Raw genomic sequence first — 11,592 nt, 5'->3', positions numbered from 1 at the left:
CACTGGGAGACACTGGGAGATTGTGGGAGACACTGGGAGACACTGGGAGATAGTGGGACATAGTGGGAGACACTGGGAGACACTGGGAGATTGTGGGAGACACTGGGAGACACTGGGAGATAGTGGGACATAGTGGGAGACACTGGGAGACACAGGGAGATAGTGGGAGACACTGGGAGATAGTGGGACATAGTGGGAGACACTGGGAGACACTGGGAGATTGTGGGAGACACTGGGAGACACTGGGAGATAGTGGGACATAGTGGGAGACACTGGGAGACACAGGGAGATAGTGGGAGACACTGGGAGACACTGGGAGATAGTGGGACATAGTGGGAGACACTGGGAGACACTGGGAGATTGTGGGAGACACTGGGAGACACTGGGAGATAGTGGGACATAGTGGGAGACACTGGGAGACACTGGGAGATTGTGGGAGACACTGGGAGACACTGGGAGATAGTGGGACATAGTGGGAGACACTGGGAGACACAGGGAGATAGTGGGAGACACTGGGAGACACTGGGAGATAGTGGGACATAGTGGGAGACACTGGGAGACACTGGGAGATTGTGGGAGACACTGGGAGACACTGGGAGATAGTGGGACATAGTGGGAGACACTGGGAGACACAGGGAGATAGTGGGAGACACTGGGAGACACTGGGAGATAGTGGGACATAGTGGGAGACACTGGGAGACACTGGGAGATTGTGGGAGACACTGGGAGACACTGGGAGATAGTGGGACATAGTGGGAGACACTGGGAGACACAGGGAGATAGTGGGAGACACTGGGAGACACTGGGAGATAGTGGGACATAGTTGGAGACACTGGGAGACACAGGGAGATAGTGGGAGACACTGGGAGACACTGGGAGACACTGGGAGATTGTGGGAGACACTGGGAGACACTGGGAGATAGTGGGAGACACTGGGAGACACTGGGAGATAGTGGGACATAGTGGGAGACACTGGGAGACACAGGGAGACACTGGGAGACACTGGGAGACACTGAGAGACACTGGGAGACACTGGGAGACACTGGGAGACACTGAGAGACACTGGGAGACACGGGGAGATTGTGGGAGACACTGGGAGATAGTGGGAGACACTGGGAGACACTGGGTGATAGTGGAGGACACTGGGAGACACTGGGAGACACTGGGAGACACCAGCAGAGACTGCGAGACACTGGGAGACACTGGGAGACACTGGGAGATAGTGGAGGACACTGGGAGACACTGGGAGACACTGGGAGACACCAGCACAGACTGCGAGACACTGGGAGACACTGGGAGACACAGGGAGATTGTGGGAGACACTGGGAGACACTGGGAGACACAGGGAGATAGTGGGAGACACTGGGAGACACTGGGAGATAGTGGGACATAGTGGGAGACACTGGGAGACACAGGGAGATAGTGGGAGACACTGGGAGACACGGGGAGACACTGGGAGACACTGGGAGACACAGGGAGATAGTGGGAGACACTGGGAGACACTGGGAGATAGTGGGACATAGTGGGAGACACTGGGAGACACAGGGAGATAGTGGGAGACACTGGGAGACACGGGGAGACACTGGGATACACTGGGAGACACAGGGAGATAGTGGGAGACACTGGGAGACACTGGGAGACACCAGCAGAGACTGCGAGACACGGGGAGACACTGGGAGATAGTGGGAGACACGGGGAGACAGTGGGAGACACTGGGAGATAGTGGGACATAGTGGGAGACACTGGGAGACACTGGGATACACTGGGAGACACTGGGAGACACTGGGAGACAGTGGGAGATAGTGGAGGACACTGGGAGACACTGGGAGATTGTGGGAGACACTGGGAGATAGTGGGAGACACTGGGAGACACTGGGAGATAGTGGGACATAGTGGGAGACACTGGGAGACACTGGAAGACACTGGGAGACAGTGGGAGATAGTGGAGGACACTGGGAGACACTGGGAGACACTGGGAGACACTGGGAGACACTGGGAGACACTGGGAGACACTGGGAGATAGTGGGAGACACTGGGAGACACTGGGAGACACTGGGAGACACTGGGAGACACGGGGAGATAGTGGGAGACACTGGGAGACACTGGGAGACACTGGGAGATACTGGGAGATAGTGGGAGACACTGGGAGATACTGGGAGACACTGGGAGACACTGGGAGACACTGGGAGATAGTGGAGGACACTGGGAGACACTGGGAGACACTGGGAGACACTGGGAGACACTGGGAGATACTGGGAGATAGTGGGAGACACTGGGGGATAGTGGGAGACACTGGGAGAAACTGGGAGACACTGGGAGATAGTGGAGGACACTGGGAGACACTGGGAGACACCAGCAGAGACTGCGAGACACGGGGAGACACTGGGAGATAGTGGGAGACACGGGGAGACACAGGGAGATAGTGGGAGACACTGGGAGACACTGGGAGACACTGGGAGACACAGGGAGATAGTGGGAGACACTGGGAGACACTGGGAGATAGTGGGAGACACTGGGAGACACTGGGAGACACTGGGAGACACTGGGAGACACTGGGAGACACAGGGAGATAGTGGGAGACACTGGGAGACACTGGGAGACACTGGGAGACACTGGGAGACACCAGCAGAGACTGCGAGACACGGGGAGACACTGGGAGACACCAGCAGAGACTGCGAGACACTGGGAGACACTGGGAGATTGTGGGAGACACTGGGAGACACTGGGAGATAGTGGGACATAGTGGGAGACACTGGGAGACACTGGGAGATTGTGGGAGACACTGGGAGACACTGGGAGATAGTGGGACATAGTGGGAGACACTGGGAGACACAGGGAGATAGTGGGAGACACTGGGAGATAGTGGGACATAGTGGGAGACACTGGGAGACACTGGGAGATTGTGGGAGACACTGGGAGACACTGGGAGATAGTGGGACATAGTGGGAGACACTGGGAGACACAGGGAGATAGTGGGAGACACTGGGAGACACTGGGAGATAGTGGGACATAGTGGGAGACACTGGGAGACACTGGGAGATTGTGGGAGACACTGGGAGACACTGGGAGATAGTGGGACATAGTGGGAGACACTGGGAGACACTGGGAGATTGTGGGAGACACTGGGAGACACTGGGAGATAGTGGGACATAGTGGGAGACACTGGGAGACACAGGGAGATAGTGGGAGACACTGGGAGACACTGGGAGATAGTGGGACATAGTGGGAGACACTGGGAGACACTGGGAGATTGTGGGAGACACTGGGAGACACTGGGAGATAGTGGGACATAGTGGGAGACACTGGGAGACACAGGGAGATAGTGGGAGACACTGGGAGACACTGGGAGATAGTGGGACATAGTGGGAGACACTGGGAGACACTGGGAGATTGTGGGAGACACTGGGAGACACTGGGAGATAGTGGGACATAGTGGGAGACACTGGGAGACACAGGGAGATAGTGGGAGACACTGGGAGACACTGGGAGATAGTGGGACATAGTGGGAGACACTGGGAGACACAGGGAGATAGTGGGAGACACTGGGAGACACTGGGAGACACTGGGAGATTGTGGGAGACACTGGGAGACACTGGGAGATAGTGGGACATAGTGGGAGACACTGGGAGACACAGGGAGATAGTGGGAGACACTGGGAGACACTGGGAGATAGTGGGACATAGTGGGAGACACTGGGAGACACAGGGAGATAGTGGGAGACACTGGGAGACACGGGGAGACACTGGGAGACACTGGGAGACACAGGGAGATAGTGGGAGACACTGGGAGACACTGGGAGACACCAACAGAGACTGCGAGACACGGGGAGACACTGGGGAGACACTGAGAGACACAGGGAGATAGTGGGAGACACGGGGAGACATTGGGAGACACTGGGAGACACTGGGAGACACAGGGAGACACAGGGAGATAGTGGGAGACACTGGGAGACACGGGGAGACACCAGCAGAGACTGCGAGACACGGGGAGACACTGGGAGACACTGGGAGATAGTGGGACATAGTGGGAGACACTGGGAGACACTGGGAGACACTGGGAGACACTGGGAGACACCAGCAGACACTGGGAGACACTGGGAGACACTGGGAGACACTGGGAGATAGTGGGAGATAGTGGGAGACACTGGAAGACACTGGGAGATAGTGGGACATAGTGGGAGACACTGGGAGACACTGGGAGACACTGGGAGATAGTGGGAGACACTGGGAGACACTGGGAGATAGTGGGACATAGTGGGAGACACTGGGAGACACTGGGAGACACTGGGAGACACTGGGAGACAGTGGGAGATAGTGGAGGACACTGGGAGACACTGGGAGACACTGGGAGACACTGGGAGACACTGGGATACACTGGGAGGCAGTGGGAGATAGTGGAGGACACGGGGAGACACTGGGAGACACTGGGAGACACTGGGAGACACTGGGAGATAGTGGGAGACACTGGGAGACACTGGGAGACACTGGGAGACAGTGGGAGATAGTGGAGGACACTGGGAGACACTGGGAGACACTGGGAGATAGTGGGAGACACGGGGAGATAGTGGAGGACACTGGGAGACACTGGGAGATAGTGGGACATAGTGGGAGACACTGGGAGACACTGGGAGACACTGGGAGATAGTGGGAGACACTGGGAGACACTGGGAGATAGTGGGACATAGTGGGAGACACTGGGAGACACTGGGAGACACTGGGAGACACTGGGAGACACTGGGAGACACCAGCAGACACTGGGAGACACTGGGAGACACTGGGAGACACTGGGAGATAGTGGGAGATAGTGGGAGACACTGGGAGACACTGGGAGATAGTGGGACATAGTGGGAGACACTGGGAGACACTGGGAGACACTGGGAGATAGTGGGAGACACTGGGAGACACTGGGAGATAGTGGGACATAGTGGGAGACACTGGGAGACACTGGGAGACACTGGGAGACACTGGGAGACACTGGGAGACAGTGGGAGATAGTGGAGGACACGGGGAGACACTGGGAGACACTGGGAGACACTGGGAGACACTGGGAGACAGTGGGAGATAGTGGAGGACACGGGGAGACACTGGGAGACACTGGGAGACACTGGGAGACACTGGGAGATAGTGGGAGACACTGGGAGACACTGGGAGACACTGGGAGACAGTGGGAGATAGTGGAGGACACGGGGAGACACTGGGAGACACTGGGAGACACTGGGAGACACTGGGATACACTGGGAGATAGTGGGAGACACGGGGAGATAGTGGAGGACACTGGGAGACACTGGGAGATAGTGGAGGACACGGGGAGACACTGGGAGACACTGGGAGACACTGGGAGACACGGGGAGACACTGAGAGATAGTGGGAGACATGGGGAGATAGTGGGAGACACTGGGAGACACTGAGAGACACTGGGAGACACCAGCAGAGACTGCGAGACACTGGGAGACACTGGGAGATAGTGGGAGACACGGGGAGACACGGGGAGACACTGGGATACACTGGGAGACACGGGGAGACACGGGGAGACATTGGGAGACACTGGGAGATAGTGGGAGACACTGGGAGACACTGGGAGACACTGGGAGACACTGGGATACACTGGGAGGACACTGGGAGACACTGGGAGACACTGGGAGACACTGGGAGATAGTGGGAGACACTGGGAGACACTGGGAGATAGTGGAGGACACTGGGAGACACTGGGAGACACGGGGAGACACGGGGAGACACGGGGAGACACTGAGAGACACTGGGAGACACTGGGAGACACTGGGAGATAGTGGAGGACACTGGGAGACACTGGGAGACACTGGGAGACACGGGGAGACACGGGGAGACACGGGGAGACACTGAGAGACACTGGGAGACACTGGGAGACACTGGGAGACACCAGCAGAGACTGCGAGACACTGGGAGACACTGGGAGATAGTGGTAGACACGGGGAGACACTAGGAGATAGTGGAGGACACCGGGAGACACTGGGAGACACGGGGAGACACGGGGAGACACGGGGAGATTGTGGGAGACACTGGGAGACACCGGGAGATTGTGGGAGACACTGGGATACACTGGGAGACACGGGGAGACACTGGGAGACACGGGGAGACACGGGGAGACACGGGGAGACACTGAGAGACACTGGGAGACACTGGGAGACACTGGGAGACACCAGCAGAGACTGCGAGACACTGGGAGACACTGGGAGATAGTGGGAGACACGGGGAGACACTGGGAGATAGTGGAGGACACCGGGAGACACTGGGAGACACGGGGAGACACGGGGAGACATTGGGAGACACTGAGTGGGTGGGTGGGTGAGTGAGTGAGTAATTGAGTGAGTGAGTGGGTGATTGAGTGATTGAGTGGGTAAGTGAGTGAGTGAGTCAGTGGGTGAGTGAGTGAGTGAGTTATTGAGTGAGTAAGTGGGTGGGTGATTGAGTGATTGAGTGGGTGAGTGAGTGAGTGAGTCAGTGGGTGAGTGAGTGAGTGAGTTATTGAGTGAGTAAGTGGGTGGGTGATTGAGTGATTGAGTGGGTGAGTGAGTGAGTGAGTCAGTGGGTGAGTGAGTGAGTGAGTAATTGAGTGAGTGAGTGGGTGGGTGATTGAGTGAGTGAGTTGGTGAGTTATTGAGTGAGTGAGTGATTGATTGATTGAGTGAATGAGTGATTGAGTAATTGATTGAGTGGGTGAGTGAGTGAGTGGGTGAGTGAGTGGGTGGGTGAGTGAGTGACTGAGTGGCTGACTGAGTGAGTGAGTGAGTGAGTGATTGAGTGGGTCAGTGAGTGACTGAGTCGGTGACTAACCAGACGTTTCGCGGCACAGTCCTGAACCAGCTGGAGGAGCTGCTGGGTGACTTGAAGGCGGACGTGGCGTAGTGAATGGGTGAGTGAGTGGGTGAGTGAGTGGGTGAGTGAGTGGGTGAGTGAGTGAGTGGGTGAGTGGGTGAGTGAGTGAGTGGGTGAGTGGGTGAGTGAGTGAGTGAGTGGGTGAGTGAGTGGGTGAGTGAGTGAGTGGGTGAGTGGGTGAGTGAGTGAGTGGGTGAGTGAGTGAGTGAGTGAGTGAGTGAGTGGGTGAGTGAGTGGGTGAGTGAGTGAGTGGGTGAGTGGGTGAGTGAGTGAGTGGGTAATTGAGTGAATGATTGATTGAGTGAGTGAGTGAGTGGGTGAGTGAGTGAGTGGGTGAGTGAGTGAGTGAGTGAGTGATTGAGTGAGTGACTGAGTGAGTGAGTGACTGAGTGGCTGACTGAGTGAGTGAGTGAGTGATTGAGTGGGTCAGTGAGTGACTGAGTCGGTGACTAACCAGACGTTTCGCGGCACAGTCCTGAACCAGCTGGAGCAGCTGCTGGGTGACATGTAGGCCGACGTGGCGTAGTGAGTGGGTGAGTGAGTGGGTGAGTGAGTGGGTGAGTGAGTGGGTGAGTGGGTGAGTGAGTGACTGAGTGAGTGGGTGAGTGAGTGAGTGGGTAATTGAGTTAATGATTGAGTGAGTGAGTGAGTGGGTGAGTGAGTGAGTGGGTGAGTGGGCGAGTGGGTGATTGAGTGAGTGAGTGACTGAGTGAGTGAGTGAGTGACTGAGTGGCTGACTGAGTGAGTGAGTGAGTGGGTGAGTGAGTGAGTGGGTGAGTGGGCGAGTGGGTGATTGAGTGAGTGAGTGACTGAGTGAGTGACTGAGTGACTGAGTGGCTGACTGAGTGAGTGAGTGATTGAGTGAGTGAGTGAGTGACTGAGTGGCTGACTGAGTGAGTGAGTGACTGAGTGAGTGACTGAGTGACTGAGTGGCTGACTGAGTGAGTGATTGAGTGGGTCAGTGAGTGACTGAGTCGGTGACTAACCAGACGTTTCGCGGCACAGTCCTGAACCAGCTGGAGGAGCTGCTGGGTGACATGAAGGCGGACGTGGCGTAGTGAGTGGGTGAGTGAGTGAATGATTGAGTGAGTGAGTGAGTGGGTGAGTGAGTGAGTGAGTGGGTGAGTGAGTGAGTGAGTGAGTGAGTGATTGAGTGAGTGACTGAGTGAGTGAGTGACTGAGTGGCTGACTGAGTGAGTGATTGAGTGAGTGATTGAGTGGGTCAGTGAGTGACTGAGTCGGTGACTAACCAGACGTTTCGCGGCACAGTCCTGAACCAGCTGGAGGAGCTGCTGGGTGACATGTAGGCCGACGTGGCGTAGTGAGTTGGTGAGTGAGTGGGTGAGTGAGTGGGTGAGTGAGTGGGTGAGTGGGTGAGTGAGTGACTGAGTGAGTGGGTGAGTGAGTGAGTGGGTAATTGAGTTAATGATTGAGTGAGTGAGTGAGTGGGTGAGTGAGTGAGTGGGTGAGTGGGCGAGTGGGTGATTGAGTGAGTGAGTGACTGAGTGAGTGAGTGAGTGACTGAGTGGCTGACTGAGTGAGTGAGTGATTGAGTGAGTGATTGAGTGAGTGAGTGAGTGGGTGAGTGAGTGAGTGGGTGAGTGGGCGAGTGGGTGATTGAGTGAGTGAGTGACTGAGTGAGTGACTGAGTGACTGAGTGGCTGACTGAGTGAGTGAGTGAGTGATTGAGTGACTGAGTGAGTGACTGAGTGGCTGACTGACTGACTGAGTGAGTGATTGAGTGGGTCAGTGAGTGACTGAGTCGGTGACTAACCAGACGTTTCGCGGCACAGTCCTGAACCAGTTGGAGGAGTTGCTGGGTGACATGAAGGCCGACGTGGCGTAGTGAGTGGGTGAGTGAGTGGGTGAGTGAGTGGGTGAGTGAGTGAGTGATTGAGTGGGTCAGTGAGTGACTGAGTCGGTGACTAACCAGACGTTTCGCGGCACAGTCCTGAACCAGTTGGAGGAGTTGCTGGGTGACATGAAGGCCGACGTGGCCCGTCTGCCCGCGTCGTTGTCACGAGTCCCTCCCGTGGCCGCGCGTCTGCACATGTCGGAGAGAAGCATCCTCAGCCGACTCGCCAGTCGCACCGCTGAGGTGGGTGGGGGTGGCACGGGTGGGGTGGGTGGCACGGGTGGAGTGGCACGGGTGGGGTGGCACAGGTAGGGTGGGTGGCACGGGTGGAGTGGCACGGGTAGGGTGGGTGGCACGGGTGGGGTGGCACGGGTGGGGTGGCACGGGTGGGGTGGCACGGGTGGGGTGGAGTGGGTGGCACGGGTGGGGTGGCACGGGTGGAGTGGGTGGCACGGGTGGGGTGGCACGGGTGGAGTGGGTGGCACGGGTGGAGTGGCACGGGTGGAGTGGGTGGCACGGGTGGATTGGCACGGGTGGTTGGCACGGGTGGAGTGGGTGGCACGGGTGGAGTGGCACGGGTGGAGTGGGTGGCACGGGTGGAGTGGCACGGGTGGAGTGGGTGGCACGGGTGGAGTGGCACGGGTGGTTGGCACGGGTGGAGTGGGTGGCACGGGTGGAGTGGCACGGGTGGAGTGGGTGGCACGGGTTGGGTGGGTGGCACGGGTGGAGTGGGTGGCACGGGTGGAGTGGCACGGGTGGAGTGGGTGGCACGGGTGGAGTGGGTGGCACGGGTGGAGTGGGTGGCACGGGTGGGTGGCACGGGTGGAGTGGGTGGCACGGGTGGAGTGGCACGGGTGGAGTGGGTGGCACGGGTGGAGTGGCACGGGTTGGGTGGGTGGCACGGGTGGGTGGCACGGGTGGCGTGGCACCACGTGTCACACACTCACCACGTGTCACACACTCACCACGTGTCACACACTCACCACGTGTCACACACACACCACGTGACACACACACACCACGTGTCACACACTCACCACGTGTCACACACTCACCACGTGTCACACACACACCACGTGACACACACACACCACGTGTCACACACTCACCACGTGTCACACACTCACCACGTGTCACACACTCACCACGTGTCACACACACACCACGTGTCACACACACACCACGTGTCACACACACACCACGTGTCACACACACACCACGTGTCACACACTCACCACGTGACACACACACACCACGTGTCACACACACACCACGTGTCACACACACACCACGTGTCACACACACACCACGTGTCACACACACACCACGTGTCACACACACACCACGTGTCACACACACACCACGTGTCACACACACACCACGTGTCACACACACACCACGTGACACACACTCACCACGTGTCACACACTCACCACGTGTCACACACTCACCACGTGTCACACACACACCACGTGACACACACTCACCACGTGTCACACACTCACCACGTGTCACACACTCACCACGTGTCACACACTCACCACGTGTCACACACTCACCACGTGTCACACACTCACCACGTGTCACACACACACACCACGTGTCACACACACACCACGTGTCACACACTCACCACGTGTCACACACTCACCACGTGTCACACACTCACCACGTGTCACACACTCACCACGTGTCACACACTCACCACGTGTCACACACTCACCACGTGTCACACACTCACCACGTGTCACACACTCACCACGTGTCACACACTCACCACGTGTCACACACACACCACGTGACACACACTCACCACGTGTCACACACTCACCACGTGTCACACACTCACCACGTGACACACACTCACCACGTGTCACACACACACCACGTGTCACACACTCACCACGTGTCACACACTCACCACGTGTCACACACACACCACGTGTCACACACTCACCACGTGTCACACACTCACCACGTGTCACACACTCACCACGTGTCACACACACACCACGTGTCACACACACACCACGTGACACACACTCACCACGTGTCACACACTCACCACGTGTCACACACACACCACGTGTCACACACTCACCACGTGTCACACACTCACCACGTGTCACACACTCACCACGTGTCACACACACACCACGTGTCACACACACACCACGTGACACACACTCACCACGTGTCACACACTCACCACGTGTCACACACACACCACGTGTCACACACTCACCACGTGTCACACACTCACCACGTGTCACACACACACCACGTGTCACACACACACCACGTGTCACACACTCACCACGTGTCACACACACACCACGTGTCACACACACACCACGTGACACACACTCACCACGTGACACACACACACCACGTGTCACACACACACACCACGTGTCACACACTCACCACGTGTCACACACTCACCACGTGTCACACACACACCACGTGTCACACACTCACCACGTGTCACACACTCACCACGTGTCACACACTCACCACGTGTCACACACACTCCACGTGTCACACACTCACCACGTGTCACACACTCACCACGTGACACACACTCACCACGTGTCACACACACACCACGTGTCACACACTCACCACGTGTCACACACTCACCACGTGTCACACACTCACCACGTGACACACACACACCACGTGACACACACACACCACGTGTCACACACTCACCACGTGACACACACTCACCACGTGTCACACACTCACCACGTGTCACACACTCACCACGTGTCACACACACCACGTGTCACACACTCACCACGTGACACACACACACCACGTGTCACACACACACACCACGTGTCACACACACACCACGTGTCTCACACTCACCACGTGACA

The 11,592-nt window shown here is 57.3% G+C and overlaps 1 protein-coding gene across 1 annotated transcript in view; it reads left to right on the top strand.

Annotated features, from left to right (window-relative positions):
* LOC144955739 (chromodomain-helicase-DNA-binding protein 5-like) overlaps window positions 1–8,949 on the top strand; it is a gene marked incomplete at its 3' end in the record, with an annotated part of 29,133 nt that extends 20,184 nt beyond the window's left edge. The window contains exon 5 of the mRNA XM_078885883.1: window positions 8,801–8,949. Within this exon, the coding sequence (XP_078742009.1) occupies window positions 8,801–8,949 (149 nt within the window). The remainder of the gene's footprint in view (window positions 1–8,800) is intronic.
* Window positions 8,950–11,592: the final 2,643 nt, after the last annotated feature.

The sequence above is a fragment of the Lampetra fluviatilis genome, unplaced genomic scaffold (genome assembly GCF_964198595.1).
Source record: "Lampetra fluviatilis unplaced genomic scaffold, kcLamFluv1.1 SCAFFOLD_991, whole genome shotgun sequence".
In the NCBI taxonomy this organism is placed as follows: Eukaryota; Metazoa; Chordata; class Hyperoartia; order Petromyzontiformes; family Petromyzontidae; genus Lampetra; species Lampetra fluviatilis.
Note: the sequence above shows the minus strand (reverse complement) of the source record. Positions and strands in the feature narration are given on the sequence as shown.